Source organism: Martes martes, assembly GCF_963455335.1.
Source record: "Martes martes genome assembly, chromosome: 2".
NCBI classification, from domain to species: Eukaryota; Metazoa; Chordata; class Mammalia; order Carnivora; family Mustelidae; genus Martes; species Martes martes.
The window spans coordinates 176044009-176070446 of NC_137889.1; the positions used below are offsets into that span (position 1 = coordinate 176044009).

Genomic DNA, 26438 nt, shown 5'->3' on the forward strand with positions numbered 1-26438 from the left:
ATAGGGTGGCTTGTAATAACACAGTACTTTAATTTATTACCAGATGTGTGACTGGATGATACGACTTAACTAGTCATTTAAGGACCATGTATATCACTTAAGGCAATAATAACTACATTATTTGGAATTTAAGGAACATATTTTATACAAACAGTTTTACTTACTTTTATTTATTTTTTATTTGCTGTTTATTTTTATTTTAAGGAACTTAATTATAAATACATTTCAGTCACATTTCTATTATGTAAGTAATGCTTCTCTGTGATGGGCTTATAAGATGTAAAATATGCTGAAGAAATGGGAGAATTTTTTACTCCCCACTGAGCAACTACTAAATTATAGGTAGAATTACTGTCTTTTAACTTAAATCTCCTAAATGCCTGATGGTAACAAACAAAAAGTAAATGCAGAATCAATACTACTACTAATGTTAGAATATCTCAGATGCATGTATTCAGTTTTACTTCTGGAAATAAAATTTAGATAACATTTATTTATTATAAGCTTTATTTGAGTTAAAGATAGAAAACAATATACTTTTATTTGCAATTTAATGATGCAAGTTAATGGCAATTTTAAGTTTACAGTAATTCCTTTATAAATATTTCATCATGTTATCCTTTTAGACATGTAAATCAGGAATAAAGCTAATCATTTATGAATTTAACAATAATCAGAAAATTGTCTTCAAAAGAATTTAAGTGCGTTGCTAGGTATAAAGTTCATAATTGCCAAAATACTTATATTAAAAGCATGAACCCAAGTCATTAAATAAAAATAAGAGCACATTTGTAAAAAAGTGCTATAGAAGGTGGTGCACAAAAATCATGCACTTATACATACTTTCCAAAAGGACGTAAACTGTACTTTTAGGCACTGGCATCTCTTCAGATTCTCTGTTCCAACAATATATAGCAGGACTTTTGATGTCCAAATGCTACTGCAGAAAGATGACTAAGGCAACCACGTGCAGAAAAGCTTGTGTGTAATGCACAGAAAATACAAAGATTACATTCCAAAAGTAAAGGTTTGCAATGATTGATACCTGAAAGGCTTGGAGTGTCTTTATGTGATTAAAAAATAAAACTCTGAGAATGCCACCAGATTCATATGAATAATATTTGATGTATAGATTCTTCACATTTAAAATGACTTGAAATTTTTAAACAGACATTTCATTTCTGTGATGATTTACAGAGTGGCTGTGTGGCTTCTGTACTTTATAATAAACAGCTATTTTTGACAGCCAACTACTTCTCCTAAACCTTAGTATAAAATGGACACATTCTAAATCTGGAATGTTTAACATATAGATATTGGACTTCAAAAATGACAGTCTTCAAAAAATCCCCATGTTTTATCATATTGCATAGCTGAAAATTCATCTACTACTTATAAAAGTGTTCTGTTCATTCAAGTAGAATTTGCTCCAATCTCCTTCAATTTCCTTCTTTCATACTGTATAGTGGATCCACAAGTTTATTGTGCACATGCATTAAACCTTAAAGAAAAAAAAGCACAATTCTAGTTTTATTTTTAATTTTGAATTATCTCATTTACCTTAGAAAAACAGAAGAATTTATAAGATACCATAAGTATGCTGGTTCCCATCTGATACAAAATAGTTAAGTTTTATTGAAAAATGTATTTTAAATGTTTCATAAGGTTTGGTTGTACTACCTAGCAAATAGCAATGTACAATTATTTATGAAGCTGTAGATATAGAATGAGCACAAATTCCTTTGGCGTAGCAGCAGTTCTTGCCTTCAAAGCTTCAGTATGGCAAAATAACAAATCTCAATACTGACTTGGTTAATACGTTTTAATTTCATCCTATAAAGCTGTTGAGTTTGATCCTCTGGCACTTCTCTACCAGACTTCAGCCCAGGAACTCAGAGAACTGTTGTTAAACTGGGATAGCTAAGTTCTCCGAAGTATTATCCTATTCATTCATCTAGCAAATTATTTTCCACGATTTTGACATGTATTTACAATTGGGGTGATAAAAAAATATACTGAAGGAGGTTAATCAAAAAATCAAGGTGCCATTAAAAAGTTGAAGACTCCATACTTAAACATAACCAACGTTTTAAACTTCGAATGCGAAAAATGTAGAGCAGTCAATACTGAATCATTTCTGACTCCCAAACTGATGACACCTGGAAGCTGTCCACCTGGCAGAAATCAAGTACAGCCCCAACCTTAGGGTATAATAGAGCTAGAGAAGGTTCAAGGAGTCTTTGACTCTCCCATGTTAATATACAAATTTGTGTCTGCAAGTGTGTGTGCATGTGTGCGTTTTTTCCTGAGGGCAGTCTCTTCACCAGATTATCATAGTGGTCCGTGACGCAAAAGAGGTGAACCCTGGTTCTCCTTTGCACTCTTAACCTCTACATTCCCATTTGCTTTTAAAGTATAATCTAGCCCAGTTCTCCTGGCTGGCTAAGTTGAAGAGCATGTGACTCGATTTTGGATTTGTAGAATTCAAGCCCCGTGTTGGGTGTAGAGATTACTAAGAATACATACATACATACAATCTAGTCCAATTTTATCAATATACTTTAACTGTTCTTTAGTCTGTTAATGGGAACTTGTTCTGCTCCTGTGTTATAGATCTTCCTTGTATCTGTGCTGTTGGAAATTATGCTGTTTCCTCCCAATCTGAGAGCTACTACCCATTTTCTAGGGCTTTCCATTCTATCAACTCAAAGTTTTCTTCAACTACTATTTAACTCTTGCTCTTTATTTAATATCCTTTGGGCTTCATAGGGTGATTTACATCATTTAATGCTTAGACGGCGGTGGTTTCATAGTCTTGTGTTTTCCCATCCATCTACCTGTCCATCTACCTACCCACAATTTATCAAATGCCTCCAATGTACCAGGCACACTTCCAGATGCTGAAATAATGCAGTGAACAAAATTTAAATCCCTACCTTTGTGGAGTTTTTATTTTAATGAAATATATTACATTTTATTTTCTCAAATCACTTAATATGCCAACTTTTTATGATGGTGAGTCAACCACTTTCAGGAAGAGATACTTCTTATACTTTTTTTTTTTTTTTTTTACTAACACCATGCAAGAGATTATGTACTTGAAGGCATTTTGGCCTGTTTCCTTGGCTGATGACACTAACTGGAAAATATAATTTGTATTTACCAAAAATATATATTAAAGGGTAATTTTTATGGTGCAGAAGTAGTATTTGGTAATGAAAACTATTTACCAGATGGTATCTCTAAACAAAACCAATCCTATTTAAAACAGGATTTAACTGAGACGTTTAATCCATTTCAACAACCAGAATGTAAAGAGCAGTAAAATAGGAACTGGAGAAACTCAGGAGGAGAGGGGACAACAAAAACAATGGTAATTTTAGGCACTCAGTTTAGAAGATATAACCTCTTATGGAGAAGCAGCTGCAATTAATAGGATCATTCTACTTGATACAATTCATCTATCACTTACTTACAGCTTTAATCATGGAAATAATACATTAGAGCTTGAAAACACAAAATATCAGAATAAACATTAAAAATTCAACTCTAAAGTTTAACTATACATTGGCTGTAACTTACATATAAGGCTGTTTCCAAACTAGAAATGCATTTTGGATGATACATAAATAATTTATTATGACAAGGTAAAACTGACAATTTTTTATACAAGAATTTGGTAGAAACAAATCATGGCTACTTAAATCACTAACAGAAAAAAATAAATTCTGAGTACTAAAATGTACAGACTTCCTAACATGCTGCCAGAAGTTAAATGTCATAGATTCTAAATGTCAATTTTATGGTTTTGACTCAATCTGAACTCATTCAATCAAGCTACTGAGGGGGGCTTACAAAGGATGAAACAAACAAACAAAAAATGTTCACCATAAATGTCTTGAAAATATATTCTCAAGGCCATAAAACAAAGGCTTTATATAAAATCAGCAAAAAGAAAAAAATTAAGAAAAAACCATTAAATATTAAACTGTTTTCCTGTGATTTACTTGTATCTTCCAAAAGGTATATACTGAAATAAACTTCCACTTGCTAATGGTTTTTATTGTTTTCGATGCAGTGGACCTAGATTTTCTTTAGGACCTAAATAATTAGAGCCCTTTTATGTACATTTTAGTGATGGCAGAAGAAAGGGTAGTAATGTGACTGGAATCTGAAGAATTACAGAAGGTAAGTAACTACAAGATACATATCCTTCAGTACATCTTAAAGTGATAAAATAACTCAATGAGAATATGGCAAAATATAAAACTATACTTATAATACATGTAAGTTTATGAATATTCACTTCTACCCTGTATTAAGTAAAATGAGGTCTGCATAAGCCCAGAATAATATCTCAATTCCATTTTTCTCCATATTGATGGGAGGCACTCTGAGGCTGATACCCTGAACCTCTCCAGAAATATATACAGATCCACAGTAGAAAATACAATGTCCTCAAAAGAGCAGTGCAGCAATTCTCTCATCAATAGTCTATTCTTCAAAATGTTTCAGAACAGTGTATTCAAAATGTTTCAGAAAAGTTTAGAATCTGGATAGATGAATTAAAAGAACAAAATACATGTAATCACCTATGTCTCTTGTGTTTTAAATGCTCTTTAACCTATGTCTATACCTTTTTGGAAGCAATTATTATAGTGTGAATGCAATGCAACAAACAGAAGTATGATTAAGATAGCCAGAGTTTTATTCCTCTCCTATGAAGCAGTATAAACAGTGGACAAAAACCCAGATGCCAGATAAGCCTGATTTCACTCACCCAGCTCTGCCCACTTATGAGCTCTATGACTTTGGGTGACTTAACATCTCTTTTAAGCCTGTTAACTCATCTGTAAATGGGATTTTAAGAATATCCACTTCACTGAATTGTGAGAATTAAGTAAATCAAGTATAATCCATTTTGAGTAATGCCTGGTCATACAAGTACTGGCTATTATTGAGTATCTTATTAAATATTTACTTCACTAAAATGTAAACATTATATAATAAAAACATAACTGACAACATCTGATAAGCACAAGGGTTTACCTGAGGATTGCTGGTACCAGAACATGGGAATGTTAAATAAATCTCTGGCATTAAAATATGTGGATAATAGGGATTCCTTCTATTAATTTTTTCAAGGAATCTAGTATTTGTAATAAAATGAAAGACTACATGGAAATATATGGGTAAAACTTCATACACGGGCTCTTACTCACAACTCATCACAGATCTTTCTCTTTTACCTGTCAACTTATTTAAAAACTTGACAATATTTCAGTTTAATTTGATACTTTTGTGGCTTGGTAAAAAATGATTTTTGATAAAAATATAAATGACTGGAAATAATCTAAGCATTTAACAGTAAGGAAAGATTTAAGTAAATTATGATACATCTACTCACAAAGCCATTAAAAATGCTTTTGAAGAATAGGGAAATAGGGAAGTGCTCGCAACAGCTAAGTGCAAATAAAGAACTATAAGCATGATCAAAATTTTGATTGTTCACAATTCATTAAACTTCATTTGTGGTTCATCTTCAAGATTTTTGTCACATTCACACCATTTACATGAACTATGAGTTAAAGATTTCCTTTAAATTAACTTATAATTTAAAATTATACACTATTATTTCATGAATGAGACGCTGAAGACTGTAAGACACATTATTTTATGTACCATTAAGAAAAAATGCTACCAGGTAACTGATAATGACCAATTTGAAACACATCCCAATTTCAGGCAAGATAGATGTGAAAAAAGATGTGTCTCAGAGGCAGTAAAATATTCTCTGTCAATACTGATACTCATGGAATATAGGTTTGATCAGTTTAGTGTATTTTTTCTAATACATGTTAAATAAACACCTAGTAACTAGAGTAAAAAGATTAAAAATACATATTCATGTAATATCAACAGTACACATACTACACACACTATGAATTATGGATATATATACATATATATATATATATACCTATGTGTGTATATATATATAACCAGTTATATAATATTTCCATATTAGCTATATGAAATACAAGTACTTTATAAAGAGCACCTATTTATACAGGTTGTTATGTGTGTGTATCTATATGTGGAATTCACTCTTAAGCAGGGAATGGTTTCTAAATAGTCAAATTTTCCTTGAAAATCTCTTAAATCACCCATTACATCAAGCACATGTGGTTTCAAATATACAACCTGGTACGGTAAGGCTTGAGAATTACTGAACTAGACTGCAGGAAGAGTCAAAAGGACAAGCTACATACAGAAGTGTGGGCAGTCAAACCCCTGCTTACTTGCAGAGTTCATTCCATACTGCTCTGACACTGAACCGTTATTAATTGGTGTATGGGAATAATTTGAAATTGTGGGTGACCCAACTTGTAAGCTGATTAGATTCTAAACCATAGCTTGGTGAGGAAGGTGGGACAGGGAAACAGAAAAGAACATTGTAACATATATGTATTTCCTTTTGGATTATTTAATCTTATATATACAATATGAAAGTAAAATATTTTATATTTTACTAAATTTTGGATTTCAAGAAAAAATAGGAAACTATTCTGAAAGCTACTATTATTTGAGGTGAGATTTTTTTTTTTCCTTAAAAAGAACTGGCTACTGTGTTGGCAAAATGCTGGTTTCAATAGGCACAGAGCAGGATGTAACTCCACAGTCTATTAAGTTTTAATTGTCATCTACAATCGGACATTCTCACAGTCTGCTTCTGAAATTTCAATGCTCACCTTTAAAGTATTTCACAGTTTTAACTCTTAATTCTAAAGTAGCATCTTCATCACACACAAAAATAGTTCGAGGATGCTGTTGGAAAGCAGAAACAGTCCACATGTGATTTACTCCTTCTTCTATCGCTTTGTAGAGAGCAAATGCCTTGTGTGCACCTGTTATGAGGATCATTACCTGAAAAGTCATGACCATGACATGTTAATTAATTCTTAAAACATGTTTCAAATGACTAAAACTCTATTTTTTAAAAAGAAAGATGTTAGCACGAATATTCTTCTCGAAGGTAAAATAAAAATAGCTACATATTTCTTCACAGTTCGAGGTATTTATTTTTGTTCTTCAAGGTAAAAGGCAAGCATAAAGTGTAATTCTCTTCTGGTTTAAGAAAATAAAATAGTATCTTCTTATGAAGTATTAATGAATAAACCATAATGCAGGTACTTATTAATATATTAGATATTGATGTGCAGAAGTGACCAGGAAAATGAAGAAAAAAGAAAGAAAAGGGCTGTTTTGCAAAAGCAGAACTGAGGGTCAACAAAGAATTTACATAACCAGGAATGATATACCAAACTGCTCTAATCCAATCAACACAGCAGATATTACTTTGAAAGTTAGAGAAAGAAGCCTAAAGACTATTTTATGAAACAGATGTTATCAAAGTTGTCTTGACACAAAACCTAGATTTAAAGGATTAGGGATCTACTTAAATGTAAGAACAGCCCTTTAAGCACACAAGACAAAGAATACCCTTACAAACTAATAGAAAATCCAAACTCTTGGTCCCAAATTCCTAAAAGCCTGCAATTCAGAGAACATGGGCAAATCTAAGTGTGTATATATCAGAATGAATCTTTACCACTTTTGTGACTGAGAAGGGGTTTGCAATAATCCTTGAAAAACTGGATATACAGACTTAATAGGCAGTAGTGATGGAGGGCAGGATCCTTATTTACCTCTAAGTTATCTGTTAAATGGTTGGGATTTGGTGACTAATGAGATGTAAAGAAACCGAGAATGGACACATGTTTCAAGCTCAGATAATTTTCATGGTGAGTGTTGCTATTCAGCAAGGCAGAGAATATTCAGAAGAAAGACAAATTTTGTGGAAGGATAAATTTAATTTTGGGACAGCTTAAATATAGGGCATCTAAATATCGAGATGTCAGCTGGAAGTTGGAAATACAAAATGGGCAGCTTCAGAAGGAGTACAAGATAAAGATACATTATTATCACTATATTAAGAGTACTTTACCTTTTTGGAATAGTGATAAAACTAAAAAAAAAAAAAAAAAAAAAAAAAAAGTCATGCCCCAAAGCATGCAGAGTGAATATAGAGCTCCAGAATGAAACCCTAGGGAACAGCTATATTCAAAAGGGAGATGAAGAAGAAAAGCTTGAGAAGGAGACTGAGAAGAAATGCTCAGAAAGTAAGAGGACTAATGGCAGAGTTTTATGATGGGAGGCATGGTCAACAGCAGTAGGTGATGAAAAGAGACCCAGTAGGGTAAGACCTGCAGAGAAGATGCCAGTGTTAGCAATGAAGAAATCATTACTAACCTCGGTGATTTTCAGTAAGGTAGCAAAATCAAAAGCAGATTTTAAAATTTTTTGGTTTTTTCCTATGTCACCTTAAGAATAAATATCCAAAGTATTATATGTAACAATTATAAAGATATTGCAATAGTGGAATATAATTTGTTTTCTCTTGAAATTACCTTTAAAATATATGACATTATCTTTAAACATACCTCAGTAAAAACAAATTTCAATGCTTTGAAGGTAGATTTAGACTTTGGCAAAGAGCCAAAAGTCAACAAAAATCAGATTTGATGGTTCAAGTAAATGACGAAGCTGTTGATAGAACTTTGTCTGACATGAATTATGAACATAATTCCTTCACACTGGTTATTAAATACCCAATGGTTATTAAATACCTATTATATGACAGGCAGTGTAAGGTGCTAGATATACATGACCTATAAACTCACAGAGATTGTAAATTAATGAGAAAAAAGATATTAAACCAGAAAACATGCAAGAACAATCAGAAATTGTGAAAAGTGCTGCAAGGGAAAAGAACAGAGAGGTCTAAGAGAAAATATAAGTAACTTTGACTATAAGAATTATGGTCAAGAAAGGGAGTTCTGGAAGCTAAAAACTGAAAAGTGCCATTTTAGCTAAGCAAAGTCTGGAAAAGTAGAGCATTTCACACATACCATCAGCATAAAAGCCTCAAGCCCAGGAAAGAGTGATAAAGTAGTGATCGGTGTGGTTCCTTATCTAGTTCATAATTCCCAAGTCTTAAGGGAACCTATAATAACTCCAGGGTGTCACTTACAAGGTGTGTACAGAAGGTCCTCATTAACAGAGCTGCCAGACTGTGAAGCTCTTCCTGACACACTAACCATTTAGAAATTTAGTTTACCATTCATATGTACTTTTCATCTAACAATAGCATTTTCCCCACACATTGATTCAAAATTTTATTAAGTGTATTTGTTCTTAATGAAACTAAAATTGAAGAACAGCCCACATCACAGTTCAAATCACTGGCAAATGAAAATCTGTATACATTAAGCTCCTTACGATGAAAAATAGGAAAATCACTAAGTATGATGACATGATACTTGTTTCCAAAGAATGATATAAAAGAGCACACTAAGGCCCCTGAGAAAATAAGGAAGTCCTAAAATAGTTTTCCCATAATAATTTTCTCTGTAATCATGCTGGGAGTGAGTACTGTGAGGTAACTGGCATCATAAAATTTTGTTGGAAAAACCAAATGGAAAAAAAAAATTCAGTATCTTAGTAACTCTCTGTTCACACTAAGAATTAGCTTATTACAACTTAAATCTTACTAAATGTAAGAAATCTATTTGTATAACTTTCAGTTTCGTATTTTAGAAATACAATTGCTCTAAAATCTTTCTCAACTTAATTACTACGAATTTCAACTCGTGAAAGGTCTTTCTTCACATACTGATTTTTAGATGAAAAACCACATTCTGAATGACAGTTCTATTTGTATGTTCAAGTCTAGACGTATTTACATTAAGATCCATTTCTTATACATCATAACTTGTTGTGTGCTTTCCTCTGAACCTGTCCCATCTTGTTATCAGGAAGGAATGGAGTTTCCATGTAACAACCACTGATAATCATGAGCCAACTATAATTTGTTCTGTTGTTCTCAGGGAAGGAAATGAAAGCCCAATTAAAAATTTAAAAATTAGGCCGGGTCTATTCAGAGTATTTGCCTTCTTATGTATACCAAATTTGGAACAGATTCAGCCTTCGATGGGTTCTTTTTCTGCTGGAAACTAACTGGCTATCTTCCCACAGTCAAGAAGTACTTGACACTAAATTATCCTGAGCCTCCAAAAATAGTTTAGTGTTAACCAGCACTGCATCTTTGTTACAACAGACCTTTCACCAGACCATTTCACTTAATAACAGACCATTTGATCAGTATGATTTTAGAAACTCAAACTGTGAAGAAGCAGACAATGTAGCAGTATTCCAGAAGGGGTGGTGCCTGATTCTTAGTTTACATAAGCTCCAGAAGACTTGACTTAGTTGGATTCTCAACATGGCAATGAGACTGAGAGAAGTCACTGAAAGCTAAACAACAATTTACATAGTGAAAAGGATGTAACCAAAATTATCTGGTGCCATAATTCCTCCAAAATCTACAGACATGAAAGAACATTGAATTCTTACTTCTCTTGCATCCATCACTGTCCCCACACCAACTGTTAGAGCCATAGTTGGCACCTTCGACAAATCTCCATCAAAATATTTAGCATTTGCCAAAATGGTGTCCATTGCTAGAGTCTTTAATCTTGTCCTTGATACTAAACTGGATCCTGGCTCATTGAAAGCGATATGACCATCTGGACCAATTCCTTTTAAAAGAAGTATACACACACATAGACACACAAAGTAAGATTTCTCAATGTTCAACTTGTTTTTAAGAGAAAATAGTCATAAACAGGCTCACCTTGTTTTATAGGATAGCTGAATTTCTAATGCTGCATTAAAATATTTGTTCCTGTATTTGACTCAATAAGTATTTCAATATATTCCATACACCTAGCACAGAGCTAGCATTATTGTAACAACAGTAGAATTTAGCATATTAGCTTGTATTAGCATACTTCAAAGTTTATAAAGTATTTTCACATCTCAACACATATATATAACAATCTTATGAGATCATCTTATTAGGAATATCTATTTCCCTCCTCTCCTCAAGCTTTCTTTGAGCTCAAAAGGAAACTCAGACATGCATGGAAAATACATGACTGCTCAAGATAACAATTTAGTAAATACTGTGACAAAACTCAAATCCAAATCTTCTGATGCCTAACGCAGTGGTTTCTATGGTCAACCCTTTAACCTGCCTGGTTCTAGTCTAGATGGTGCGATTAACAACTGGACCTCCCTGTAGTAGAGTTTCCTCACTTACAAAAATGTCAAGATTGGACCATACAGGGCAGTAGTCTTCTTCAGATGTGTTGACTACAGCCTACTAGAAGAAATATATTTGACACTGCAATCTAGCACACATATACACACATGCAAATGTAATTAAAAACAAGAACTGCATGAAAACAATACTTACCCTGCTAGGAGTCATTCTATTTCATTAGCAAAACTTACAAAAGGTAACTGCAGAATGTGAATGACTGTATTTCATGACCTAATAATGGGTGACCACCACAACCTGAAAACACTCCTTTAAAGAGACGTACTGCCAGCTCTAATATTCTAGGACTGCCTCTAAAATGTAGATAAAAATATGATATTCCTTATTTGAATGAAACTGGAAGTAAATTTTTTTTTAAATGAAGAATCTTTCCATGGCATTAATAAATCAAGTTTTATATATGTGTACCCTACTAGCTAGTCGGAGTTCTCACAACCTCCATGAAAAAATAAACCCACAAGTTCTGAGTCGAAATACCTGTTACATTTATACTCTACATTTTACTTTATTTTATTTATTTATTTATTTATAAACATATAATGTATTTTTATCCCCAAGGGTACAGGTCTGTGAATCGCCAGGTTTACACACTTCACAGCACTCACCATAGCACATACCCTCCCCAATGTCCATAACCCCACCCTCCTCTCTCGACCCCCGACCCCCCTCCCCCCCAGCAACCCTCAGTTTGTTTTGTGAGATTAAGAGTCACTCACAGTTTGTCTCCCTCCCAATCCCATTTTGTTTCATTTACATTTTACTTTACTTTACATTTTACATTTTCATTTACATTTTACTTTAATGATAGATATGTATATTTTATTGACTCTTAGCCTATAATTCAAACCAATTTCTCCCAGATTACAACAAAGTAAAATATGACAAAGAATAACCTGGTTTTGATGGAACAAAGAAGAAATGAAAATCTTAGGGAACAGATATAAGCTACCAAAGCACCACATTCTAGGAATTTTTAATGTGGTGACATAATGTCTGACCTACATATGGTTAATATGTATGGATCTATTAGCGTATATATACCTGCCTATAAATATAAGTTTTAAATTACAGATATGCATTCTCTCTAGATTTGTAAAACTATAGTTTCTCCTCCTAAAGTATACATCTGTGTAAATATTTATATTTCTCTATGTATATAGATAAAAAGCTGGAACCAGGAAAATAAAAGTTCCAGAAAAAAAAGGAAGTCCTTAAAGGATCAACATTAGTCTTCTAACTAGTATTGTGGGTCATACAAGAGTACAGTTAAGACTGAAATTATCAGCAGCGGTTCATGGTAATATATTTCCTTACCGACTATTAAGTACCTATTAGAAATTTGAGCTTTCTGATATAAAAGTTTTAAAAGCATTCAGAATGTTTCACAAAGCTTTACAAAACTTTAAAAAAACTAATCATGAGATCTAAAAACCACGTCACATTCTCATTCAGTCTTTAAGTCTAAACTAATATATTTACACCTTTATGAAACATCTCTAAAACCTAAGTCTGGATTACAGGCCTTCTCTGTGTTCCTACAGTTCTGTGGGGTAGAATGTAGATTTCATTGCAGTAAGGACTTTCTCTTAATTACTATACCCTTACCTCTTAGAACAATACATCAGATAGGAGGCCCTCAATAAATAATGGCTGAAAAAAGGAATAGTTACTATTTTTTGGTATGCTCAGTATAGTTTCTCTCTCTTCCTTCTACCTTTGTCTGCCCCCCTCACAATTGGGGGGGGGTACCTTTATCTACTCTGTATCTCTCTGAGTCAAGATGATTGTGGTCTACTGATAAATACTTGTCCCAAGCTAAAACAGAATTTCTCTCAAGAAATTCTGAACCTTGCGCAAGGGTGCAGAAAAGAAGGAAGGCATCTACAGCTGAGGTATCTGATGATAGCATTGCAGGAGAGTATCTGTAAGCTCCTGCTTTGGAAATCTGAGACACCTTGGTTCTTGTTCTTCCACAGACTTCGCTGTTTCAACTCTTCTAACAATTCTGCAAGTTAGCCCAGAGTCATTCCAGTTAATTCACTTTTGGTCCCAAAGTAGATTACAGTTACTTGCAAACCAAAGATTCTAATCATGTACCCAAAGAAGAGAGTTAAAAATAGTACCTTAAGATAATTTTAAAGTTAGTAATATCTTTAGATTTTATCTACAAAATTTCATATTTGTGTATTTTATTGCTAGAGGTGGGTCAGGGATTGCATGACACACTTTACTCTTTCTTTTAACAATTCTATTGTCACAGGGAGAATAAGAACTTTTGGCAGTATATATTTCCTTTCTCTTTTCTACGTAGGAAAGGGAATTCCTTTTCTATTTCCCAGGAGTAAGACACGAGGGATTCATAGTCTTGAGGTCCTCATTCTACTATTCCCAGTTTAGAGGGGAAGAATAGGAAACTCCATTTTGGCCTAAGCCCAACCTGAAATCTCTAATCCAACTTTACCTTTAATAAGGCTGATATTTTGATCCCATTTGGCTCAGTTCTTAGTGTTTTTATTAACCAACAAACCCTGGAACAAAAGAAGGGTAAGTGGTAAGACCCAAATACCATGCCTCATCTTGAAAATCTAATAACAAACCTAGATCAACAAAGGCAAAGAATCAAATGAGATTCTTTCATGAGTATACATCTAATAATAGGGTACCCCAAATAGGAAAAAGTTCAAAGAAAATGCAATAAGCTAACCCTTCTCCCCTTATCCACAGAGTAATTATGTCCTTTGGATGGTAAATATAAAATGGCAGACTGTGGATCATGACATGACTACAGTGAAGATATTAATGGAAGAGGTAAGGAAATCTTATTTATTGACTGATTAACTGATTGGTGGTCAGAAGAGAATGCCTACAGGAAGCTTAAGACAAAAATTGGTTAGAAAACAAAGTAAAGTTCTTTCTAGTAGTAAGAGGCAGTGATACACATACATAATTAAAATCTTTGCTCCATCTGTTTCAAAGGGAAAAAGACCTATAGTGAGGAAATAACACCAAAAAACTTAAGCTAAAAAGAAATGAGAAGTGACTTAAAGCTATAGGAAAAGAATAAAGTTCTATGAGAAATCTTTGAGAAGGGATATTCAGGCTTAAACACAATATTTAGCAATAAGTACTTTCTGGAAAGCAGACAAAGGGAGAAAATGGAGTTCAAGAGTTTTTAGGTCTCCCCCACCCCCTATAAATTCTATTTTCTGGCATGGGATCCTCAAGGGATTTGTCACATGGATCCTTATGTAAGCCAATTCAATTAACAGGAAAAAACCGGATATTCAAATGAAGAAGTAAAAAAGATATTTTTCATTAAGTCATTTTCAATAATGAACCTCTATCAGCGCCATGCTTTTTTGTATAATGGTAAAGGAGTGAAAGTATTTCTTGATATAACTAAAATACAGATACATTAGGTACAATTACATTACAGTAATTAGGTATACATTATAGTAATTTTACTTGATTTTGGTATGGAGAAAACATAAAGAATGCACGGGTAGTGCATTTCTTAAACATTCCCAAATATGGATTGCCATAGCCTTGATATTGGCAACTACAAATAGTAATTATTTCAGAATTAAACAATATTGACACAACTGGAATACAAATGTTTTCCAGGAATACTGAAGCAATATTAGCAAATTTTATTTCAAACACAGGTAAGTTTCTATTATGAAAAGCAAAATAGTCTAGCTTGGATTCTTGCTCAGATAAAAACCATCCCACCTACAAAAGAAAGTAAATGACACTGGCTCTATTAGGTAGAGAAAAGAATTTCCTCAAAGAAAAAATCTTAATCTCACTGGATACCCTTAGAGGTAATTCAGTAAAAAAGCAGTAAATTCAATGAACTAAGGAATAATTAAGAGAAGACTGATGTAACACTTAATGGAGTACCAATTACATACCAGCATTTTACATGTTCTAACATGGTTAATTCTTCCAAGTTTTGGAATGGTTAATACTCATTCCTATTTTACAAATAACTTAATTTTACTGAATAAACTTCCCAAGGTCATACAAGTAATAAGTGACCAAAACAGAATACAAATTCATGTCTGACTGTAATACCCAATCTTCCCTAAAGGCAATCAACCACTGCAACCATACCTGGTCACCTCAACCATCAGTCAGTCTCAATTCAGCTCTAGTGAAGATCAAATTCATGTACTTTTAAGCAGTCTTTTAATAAATTTTAATAAATTAATATAAATATAAGATATACCTGGCGAACTAAATTTAGAGCTTTAGTACATTTAGTTGAATACTAAAAGCTTTAGCAAAAAGCATTTTGATTTCAGTTTAGTTGATGTTATATTTTTATGGTAATTAATTAGCGGTCTCAGGCTTCATAATGACAACAGAAAACCATGTTGTTACAAAGAAAGAAACTTCCTATTTTCAATGTTACATTGTGAACACACACATGCATGTAGATATATATACATTTTAAGTGGAATTTAGCCAATTAAACGTATTCATGTGGAGTTTACAAAGACAGTTATACAGCTTAGCTCACATTAACTAAAGGGTGATGGTAAAGTCTTACTTCTTAACTGATTTTTTTTAGTGAGGTGAAGCAATTTAAGCAATCAATACAGAAATGCTAAAATCCATGTGTTTCACATGCAAACTTTTATCAGAGATTTAACTTTGTAATCTGGTAAGAAAGCGGGGTTGGAAATTTAAAGAAAGCATAAAAGATAAGAATTACCATTTAGGAAAAAAAAGATCACTCATTTTGTAAGATGTAAACCGTTAATTCTAAAGACATAAAAGTTTAGCAGGTATTGGAACTTATTTCTCAAGACATAATTTAAACAATTCTAACTTGCAACCTTAATATTATCTTTTGATGAAAATAAAATAAAAACCAGTAGCTGAATAAATGGGTATTATAGACAGTTACAGGTGTTCCCTACATTACACAAAGGTAAGATAAACGACAAAATGTTTTACTTACCTCCAACAAAAAGGTCAATTCCTCCGGCTTCTTTTATTTTCTTTTCAAAAGCATCACATTCTGCTTGTAAATCTGCAGCATTCCCATCAAGGATATGAGCATTCTTAGGATCTATATCAATATGCTTAAAAAAGTTATTCCACATATAAGAATGGTAGCTTTCAGGATGATTTCTGGGAAGTCCTAAATAAAATGTTAATAAATATAAATGTAAGTACTTCCAGGAATAAATCCAAAGTTTACTTTTCTGATTAGGCCATAAATGCTATTTAAAATATATAACCTTCCTATTCCATATCCAATGGATATCCAAATTAAATCCAATTTAAAGACATTTTTTAAAAAAAGATTTTATTTATTTGACAGACAGATCACAAGTAGGCAGAGAGGCAGGCAGAGAGAGAGGAGGAAGTAGGCTCCCCGCCAAGCAGACAGCCCGATGCAGGGCTGGATCCCAGGACCCTGGGATCATGACCTGAGCCGAAAAAAAAAAAAAAAAAAAAGGCAGAGGCTTTAACCCACTGAGCCACCCAGGCGCCCCCTAAAGACATTTTTATGTGAAATACGTGCCCATTACATGCCAGATGTTATTTTAATCACCTTACATGTATGTATTAATTCAAATAATTTACAGAACATCTATGGAATTACTTTTATCATTCTCATCTTATAAATAACAAAAGCACAGAAATGTTAACTTACCCAAGGTCACCTAGCTCATAGAAAGACAAGAATTCAAAGAAGTCTAGTTCACATGCATTTAATCATTGTCCTCCATTTCTCAAGCGTACTAACTTCCACCAATGGAACTGATTTATGTGTTAATTTCAACATAAATTAATTGGCCATACATCTGAAATGTTGGTCAATGTTTCTCACCTATTTTTTCTATATGCATGCAAAGTATACCAAATCACAATTCTTTGGCTATCACTTAGGCTACCATTAAAAATGTATTCCTGGGGTGCCTTGGGTGGCTCAGTGCATTAAGCCTCTGTCTGCAGCTCAGGTCATGATCTCTGGGTCCTGGGATCGAGCCCCACATTGGACTCTCTGCTTAGCAGGGAGCCTGCCTCCCTCCCCCACCCCCCCGCCCCCGCCGCCTGCTATTCTGCCTACTTGTGATCTCTCTGTCAAATAAATAAATAAAATCTTCAAAAGAAATGTATTCCTATGTTCAAAGTTTAAAACAAGAGTTTATTTGCATCATACATCTTTCCTGTTAAGCAAGTTAACAATCAATATAACATAAAAGCTTCATAGCCACAAATATAAATATGCTTATATTTGAAAAATCTTTATTTTACTAATTACTTTTACATAGGTGGTACTCTATTCCCACAACACTGGTTTTAACTTTGCCTTAAGGAAAAAAAAAAAAAAAGAACTGTGAGGGACTGGCTCAAAGTTGCAGAATTGGTAAGTGGCAGAGCCCAAGAATGAAAACAGATCTTCTGATTTCTGGTCCCATATTCCTCCAGGATATTGTGTTGGCATCATAAAAATATAGTTTTTTTAAAAAATATAAACTCCCAACTTCATCACAAGGCAGTACATTATCTTCTAGAAATAATCATATTACATTCAAAACATAAATGCAAATAATATACTAATTCTTAGACAATATTCATTTAAAATATAACACATCCAAATAATATATTCAAATAATATAGCTTACCTACATATTCATCCATGTTAAAGGTCTTCACATATTTAAAAGAAAGGTCCCCATTTTTGTGATATTCTATTAGTTTTTTATAACATCCTAAAGGTGTACTCCCTAAAAAGAAAGAAATTCCATTTTCTAACATAACATGAAAAATCTTTTTTTTAAAAGGTTATATTTACTTTACTCTCTTAATGATATTCTCTATCTTTAATTTACTAGGGAAACAATAATTTAAATACATTCAATTAACAAATGTATTTTGAATCATATATATATTTGCAAAGTACCCTGAGATCTTAGTAAATTAGAATTTGCTGAATAAAACTGGAAATCTGTCAATAGAAATCATAGTTAGAAAATTATCCTAGAGTTGTTCACTATTTGGAATTAATGTTGTATATTCCAAGCTTAGAAACTTCTAGAAAGTACATTTGAATTAAAAGAAAAATAAACACCTCACCTTTTGAGAAAAAGCTTTTTTTCAGGATTTGTATCATATAAAACAAATATAAAAAGGTCAAGTTGACCATTTAATGCAATCAAAAGGGAAACCAGAGCTAAATTTAAATATTGCCTCTACTTCCAAAATAGACTCAGAAATTGGCAAGGACTCTTTGATAAACATTAGCCTTTATGGTTTTAACTGGAGGTTCTATTTCCTATTTTGTGTTATCTTCAGCATGTATCAGCTAAAATGTATAAAGTAAAATATCCTCTGGGAAATGGGATTTTGGCTTTGGATCCTTCATCTGAGTTTTTGATTTTAATTGTTTTATAAATGTGATTCTTTTACATGTTTTATGAAACTAAAATCAGTTTGATAGTGCTTCTTGACATAGCACAAGAAAGATTAATAAATTTATCCACTTGAAGACGGCTTCCGTTTTCAAATCTGCTGTATTTTTTCATTTTAACTAAAAATTGGAAGGTTAGCTTGACTGCATTCTTAACAAGTGATCTGGCCCTCCCAATGCTGACTGGGGTATTGATTAATTCCTAATAATATCCACCATCACAAGACAAAACATCTGCACACAAAATTTCTACTCAAGTGGCAGACAGAAGTATGACAGAACTAAACAGTCTTTGGCAAAAATACAAAACAAAAAACCAAAGGAAATTCCATGGTGGTAAAAAGATTGCCTTTTATCTGAGATAAAAGAATAATACAAGTGGTTATAAATACTAAATATAGGTTCAGAGAAGACTAAAAGAGTTTCTTAAAGCTAATGCAAACATACTGTTTTAAATTGTAATCAATAATTTATACAAATTTTACAATTCCATCTCAAAGAACTATAGCCCACTAATATTTGTATGTTTACCATGTGCTAGACGCTATATACCAGTATTTTTATACATCAGCTCATGTAAATCTCACAACCCTGGGAAACTGGTATTATCTTTCCCATTTTGAGAATGAAGAACTGGGTCAAAAAGATTAAGGAATTTGCCAAATCATATGGTGCCAAATCATATGGTAATGAAGGCAGAGATTCAAGAGATTCTGTCTGGTTCCACAGCTCATGTAGTTTTCATTATATAACATACTAGCAACATGAGTGAAAGTAAAGCCACCAAGGCCAGGTCTATTCTTTGAACTACAAGTAGTCTAATCTTCCTATTATGACTCAGAGTAAGAGAATCAGGGAATAAGTTTGGGAGGCAAGAAGCACGCAGGCCCTTACATGTGAAGCTTGTTAAGATCACATCAATAAGCACTGAAAAGATTGCCCAGAAACTGTGCTTGGTGGAGGGATGATTACAATATGAGATGCTATCCGCAATTACAGAAATCTATGTTCAAACTTCAAAAGCAAGGAGGAGAGAGCATCATTAATACTATCAATGGTCAATGAAGGAGGAAAGTGGAAAATGTCAACAAAGGTTTCCCAAGATATGTCACTGGCAGGTGTATTATTAGCAGTTATATTATCCAAAAATAAGCAAAACTTGTAAATTTAAACACATGAAATAATGTTTAGAACTGCCTGAATTCATGACTTTGAAGACTTTCTGCCCCCAAGCTAAAATTACTGTTTATTTCTACATCATATTTAAGACAGCGTGATCAAAGCAGCTAGCCGGTTGCAGCCCAGGTTTACAGTATGCAGACTGATACAGAGGCCATGTCCAACCACTTGGGCTCATGTATCAAAAATGGGGGTGTTGAGGGTACCAGTCTGGTGTATGCAATTTTTAAAAAAATCTCTCTTTGTCATTCTCACCAAGATTGACTGCCTTAGACCAAAAGACAAAAAGCAAGATAATAACTTGAGCTAAACAATACCTTTCATGGAAATTAGGTGGAAAAAAGTATGATTGTAGCTTTTACGTAGTTAGGACATATGGTGCGAGGAGCAGAAGGAAAAAAATACTGTTTAAATAAGACACACTTATGGGAAGTTTAAATTTATATGGTATTTACACTATACAAGGGAGTGGCATAAACACTGCCTTACTGAGCCTCAAACTGCATTCTCGGCCATTATTATCCTTATCTTTCTTAAAGGTAAGGAAATCAAAGATCAGGGAGGTAGAATAAATGCCTTGCAGTCACCAAGAAAATAGTAGCTCTGATTCCATGTCCAATAATCTTTCCTGTGGAAGTCAACAATATCAAGTTAAGTGCCATGAGATCAATGACACCACTTGGTTAATTTTTAAGAAAAACCTTAACAGGGAACTAAATACAGTAAAATGTGTAATTCATATTTATGTTTCCTCTGTCATGATGACAGATGTCTTCAATTTTTCAGTCATAATACTTCTATCATAAAAAGAAAATAAACACAGAAATTATAAAAGGCTAATAAGGTAATAAAGTGTATGAGGCAGGGGAGGTGAAACCAAGAGGCAAGAGTACATACTTCAGGCATTAGAAAGGCTAATCTACTAATTGATTATATGAATAATGAAAGTAACATCCTTAATAAAACAAAAGATGACTAGATAAAGGTACAAAAATATTAGGACCATCACTGAAGTCAGGATATTTCCTTTTGCATTTTGGAGTGGTAAGTGATATATAATTTTAATACAAAAAAAACAAAAACAAAAACAAAACAGTAATGAAACACAGATACCAGATAGTTATATATGTGTTTCTGGCTTTATATACTAAAATGTTCAATAAGTGATATGGCAAGAAATAAAGGGGAAACATATTTTACTAAAGGAAACTCTTCCATCCCATGATTTTAAGTATCTAAAATGGAACAAAAATGGTACGTTACCTGTTGGTAAACCCAATGTAAAGTATCTGTCCTGTCCAGGTTTGAACTGAATGATGCGATTACAGATGTATTTGGCTGCCCATTCACTAGCCAAGTCATAGTTATCAAGAATTACAAGCCTCATTATGGTGATGCACAGGTTCCAGGACAAGAATTCAAACCTGAGAAAATTCCATTGTAGAGCACTTTAAGTAATTTACAGACATGCAACATAAGTGTATTAAAACTGATGACTTTAAAAAGGACATTATTTAAGAAAGACATACTTATATACAAATACAACTTATACTTTTAAAATAGTAATAGCCTTTCTTGTTTGAACAGACCCTGGGTTCTGAGCAGTGGCTTACGTAATTTAAGTACATACAACAATCTTCTGAAGTAAATATAACACCCACTTTTAGATGAGGAGAAGTCACATAATTTGACTGAGGTCACACAGTTACTAAATGACAAAGCCAGAATTCACACCAAGGCAAACTTAAAGTTTTTATAAGACACCACACTACACTGTCTTGACAGGGATGTTATATAAAGCAACATAAAACAAACCTAAAGGCAAACAAAGCAGTACTCATTTCTTGAATGCAAGTTAAAAGGAGTAAAGAATACTTAGCATCCTTTGGGTTACTTGCTAAAATCCAGAACTTTCCCTATAAATACTGTAAAAACCAAACCTCCCTTTTGTTAAATGTTTTTGTCACTTTTTATGAATTTCTTTCAGTATAGAAAGGTATTAGAGGAAAAAAAAAATCAACCCAAATCCTACACTCAGAAATAAAAACTATTTTTATTAGTAAACAACATTCTAGATGTCTATCTAATGTGCACACGTATAAGTAGAATGTATAGAAATTTTCAACAATGAAATCACACTAGACATGCTGTTTTATAATAAAAAGCATAACACGTAATTCTTCCTGAATTTAACAAAAGAAAAAGTGAACTAAAACTGCTGATCTCTGAAGAAAAAGAAAAATTCTTCATAAAAAGCAATTTCGGTTCCTAAAAGAGTACTTTAAGGTTAAGACAAAATATTTCACAAATATTAAGAGATCAGAGTCATTTAAAAACTATAATTCCATTTTACACAATGTGGACTGACCTACTACCACGACTCACAACCCCTGATTTCTATAAAATGTATTATTTTTATACTGACAAGATTTATAACATTTACACTGTATTCTAGAACCATAATTTCCATATTTTAATTCTTAGTTTCATATTTAGATGGATCTATCACCCATACCAATCCTTTTACAAATGGCTTCAGCAGTCTCGAATTCCCATACACTTTACATACAAAATTAAGTCAAATTCTTGAAATTAATGGGAATAGTAGGTCTTATTACAATGAATATATGAAACCCAAATGATATCCTTAAGAACACAATGATTTAGAATTCTGGCATAATATATGATATAAGAAATTATATCACCATGATTTAAAATTCTGGCACAGTAACAAGAGACAAATAGCTTTTACAGACAGTAATTTACATAGTAAGTTATAAATTCACTCCAACATAAATGGACTTGACCTCTATTTAAATTCATTAATGAACTAATGAACTAGTGAACTAATGCCAGAAACAATTTCAAAATTACACCAAGAATCAGAAACATTTCCTGGCCATGAAGAAACACATTTAATTCTAGTAAGTATGGCCAGCAAGAGATATACTTACTTCTAACAAGAATATTCAGCAAACTGATTATTGATAAAAAGAAAAAAAAAAACTGTAAGGTAAGGAGGAAGAGGATTAGAATTTTCCAAGTGCCTTCTGTCTTCTGGGCACGCTCTTTTTCTCAATTCAACACACTTTTGAGGGCCTATTAAATGCCAAGCACTAAGTTCTGTAGTCACAAAAATGATTAAGATTGGGGCCTTGTTAGTAAAGGCTTAGAATCTTCGAATAGTCTCTGGGGTAGAAATTAACATCTTCAGGGACGCCTGGGTGGCTCAGTGGATTAAAGCCTCCGCCTTCCGCTCAGGTCATGATCCCCGGGTCCTAGGACCCACCTCCACATCTGGCTCTCTGCTCCACGGGGAGCCTGCTTCCTCCTCTCTCTCCACCTGCCTCTCTGCCTACTTGTGTTCTCTGTCTGTCAAATAAATAAATAAAATCTTAAAAAAAAAAAAAAGAAACTAACTCTTCATTTGTCAGATATAAAAAACTGCAAATCAGGACTTTATTGCTAAAGTTATAAAGCTATTAACGGTACAGGGTCTACCTGACTGAAAGACCCATGTTCCACATGTGCCTTAAAAAAAGCACCTAGGATGCTTGCTAAAGATATAGATTCCCAGGCCCCTCTCATTGGACATCAAGTCTTTCAACAGATGTGAAATGGGATCCAAGGAATCTGCACTTTCATAAATATCTTGGATGATTATTACAATCAGGTTAAATTTCGAAAACACCACCACAGGAAGAGATTTCATTGCAAAGAAGTTAAGTCTCTCAGATCAGGTACAGGCAAGTTTTGTTTGTTTTAAACTCAGAGAACTCAGACTTCATTACGAAAGTCTCAAATGAATCATCCCAGGCAAAGTTAAGCAGAATGTTTTGGTCACATTTATTCAGATTAAAAAACGTGTTTTTGCTAATCCTCATGGATTCAAACTGGGGTGGCTCTGGACAATTCTCTGGCATCACAACCAAAGAGCACTTACAAAAAATGACACTGCACCCCACCCCCCCCAACCCCCGTCCCAATTCCCTCAATTCCCTCACCTTCCTCTGGTGCTGATTCATTCTCAATGTGCATTAACTCGGAGAATGGGCGGCTGAATACAAATCTCAGAACTCTGGAGCAGGATGGGAACTTGCACACGACTTAGCTTGCAGTTATTCTATAATCTACACTGGCATCTGAACTTCAGAATCCCTGCTTTGAGCTTTTTTTCTACACCAGACCTGAAAATGACTCTGAAGTGCAGGGCAGGGGAGCCCCATCTCTAAGAGCAGCGAGAAGCGGCGGAAAAAGGCTGTGGTCCCTGCCCGGAAAGCCGGCTGCAAACCCACCTCAACTCCGTGGCTGCTGGCCCCAATCACTCCGCAAACTATAACGAATACAAATGCGGATGACTGTTACTGATTTTTAACAAATGTCAGGAGAAAGCCTCCAAAACAGAGAAAGGAATAGGTACCCGCTCCCTGAGGCCGCGTTTCGAAGGGCACCAGCAGCCACGCGTCACCCTTCGCCCCGCCTCGAAGCTCCCAGGACCCCAATCTGCCCCAGCCGCACGTCCCCATTTCGGCACAAAGGCCACCCTAAGGGGGCAATGACCAATCCGTTCCCCGCCCGACTCCCCTTCTTGGTCCCCAACCCGGACTCACCTGCCGACCCAACGGCTCTTCTGATGCTGGAACAGCGGAAACAACAAGAACCCAGCAACCCCGAGCGACCCCAGCCGGCGTGCGGAGCGTGAAGCCCAAAGACCCGGATGTAAACCCAAGGCGCAGAAGGGACGGCGGCGCAGCCCTTGGGTACTGCGCGTGCGCGGACGTCTGGCACTCTGGGGATGGGCTGTGCGGAGGTTCTTAGGAATTCTGTGAGGCGGCATCTCTTTCCTACGCCGGAGTTTCCAGTTCCTGGGCCATCACCTTGCCGCTACTCTTTTTATCAACTCTCAAAAGTTGAATTGAGGTAGATTCTCTGGGTTTATGAAATTTAGTATATAGGACTGCCGTGCTCATACATAAGCATTACTTAAATTGTTCCTTATAATAGCAGTATGAATTCATCTTTATCTCTAAGCTATTGAGCTTAGCGCGCGCAGCTATTGAATGGTTCCTAAGTGCCTTTTATCAATAAGCTCATCAAAGTTAAGTTTGTTACATGTTGCGAAAAAGCACAGTGTAAACCCTGGGAAGCCTTGGAGTGGCTCACTAGGAATAAACCTAGAAGGACACTGTAGGGCAGAATTCTTCCTCTACCCTTCACCGTCTTCCAGCTGGCCTAAGAATTCAATTTTCATGACCTAGATTAACAGGAGGAAAAAACCACAAAGTTTTTTCTTTATCCATGCATAGAGAACCAATAATATATTCAGACCCAAAGAAATGACCAAGTCAGGTAGCTTTTATACGTTTAAACAAACAGTAAATTTGTAAGGAATTTAAGGAAAACAGGCATTTGGGAGTTCGCTAAGGGGAATTTAGGCTGAGGCTGTAGGTTAGTAAAAATGTAATAAGGTTTATTTCTACAGCTTTCTCAACTTTAAAGTCACTATTTCTGGTGATAAGAGTGCTTTTTTTTTTTTTTTTTGAAAGGGAGCGTGGGCACCTGCACCAGAGGTAGGAGGCGGGGAAGAGCGAGAGGGAGAGAATCCCACGCTGACTGGTGCTGAGCTCAGAGCCCTTGGCGGGACTCCATATCAGGACCTGGAAATCATCACCTGGACGGAAATTAAGAGTAGGAGGCTTAACTCACTGAGCTACCCAAGGGCCCCTGGAATCTTTTTTTCTTAGTACAGGTAGGGTATTTTTCATGCAGGTTGGTTTTCTGCTTTTGGGGTGACAGGAGGGTCTCAGTATCCTTGCACAGGTTTTTCTTCAGGTTCAATTCAAAATAATTAATATGCCATTATGGTACATTGCAGGGCAGCTTGTCCTGGGCTCAGGACTTTAATAGGATATGGACTTGTGCTGAACTATTCTAAGAAGTAGAGGAAGCAGAATCAGCTACAAACTGGTATCACAGATCTTTGTTCAGGATGGGGAAGGAAGGAAGCAGGGATAGAGAAATTATTGTTAAAACAGCAGTCACTCAAAAGAAGGGTCCTGTGGCCTCACTAATGTTCCCATTAGAAACACTGTTTGGGGTTCTATTAGGAACAATATAATCTGACTACCACCATGAGGTGACAAGCGGACTCAACGTACTATTTCATTGAACATGACAAGGTTAAGATAAATGAAAAATGCTATGTCCTTAAACTCTTTGTCTGAACTTCTGTCCATGGGTTGTAAATCCTTTCTCAGGGTCAAATTCTGCAGTTCTTTAGGCAAGAGTAGGATGTTCCTTCTCAATGATAAGACTTCACACAGCAAAGTTTCTCCTGAATTGATTAGAGGACAAGATTTGTTAGCACTATAGACATGAGTTCATTTTACCACAGCAATTTTTAACACCTTTCCAGTACTATAACTTATGATCTAACAAAAATCTATTATACATCTCCTGTAGTCAAAAAGACCTGCAACTTAATAAAAAAGAGCTTTGCAGGGAATATTACTGGAGCATAGAAGGATATTTGTGTAATGCATTCTTTCCCAATGGTTTTACTTCTTTATGTGTTTCTGACAT

General features: G+C 34.4%; 1 protein-coding gene across 1 annotated transcript; it reads right to left on the reverse strand.

Annotated features, from left to right (window-relative positions):
• Positions 1-201: 201 nt before the first annotated feature.
• GNPDA2 (glucosamine-6-phosphate deaminase 2) lies at positions 202-24565 on the reverse strand. Its single transcript, XM_080796812.1, has 7 exons — positions 24467-24565; positions 21120-21280; positions 17893-17994; positions 16215-16397; positions 10477-10661; positions 6753-6927; positions 202-1501 (listed from the first exon to the last, which is right to left on the reverse strand). Exons 2-7 carry the CDS (start codon positions 21241-21243, stop codon positions 1440-1442), a joined length of 831 nt encoding a protein of 276 aa, XP_080652938.1. The 5' UTR covers positions 21244-21280; positions 24467-24565; the 3' UTR covers positions 202-1439.
• Between the last annotated feature and the right edge of the window lie 1873 nt (positions 24566-26438).

Excerpts from the sequence above, each read along its gene's own strand:
- GNPDA2 (XM_080796812.1), bottom strand. The coding sequence starts at position 21,243 with ATGAGGCTTGTAATTCTTGATAACTATGACTTGGCTAGTGAATGGGCA. Across the intron at positions 16,398-17,892 it reads TAACATGGATGAATATGTAG|GACTTCCCAGAAATCATCCT; the intron begins GTAAGCTATATT and ends CATTTTATTTAG. Across the intron at positions 6,928-10,476 it reads CAGTGATGGATGCAAGAGAA|GTAATGATCCTCATAACAGG; the intron begins GTAAGAATTCAA and ends ATGACTTTTCAG.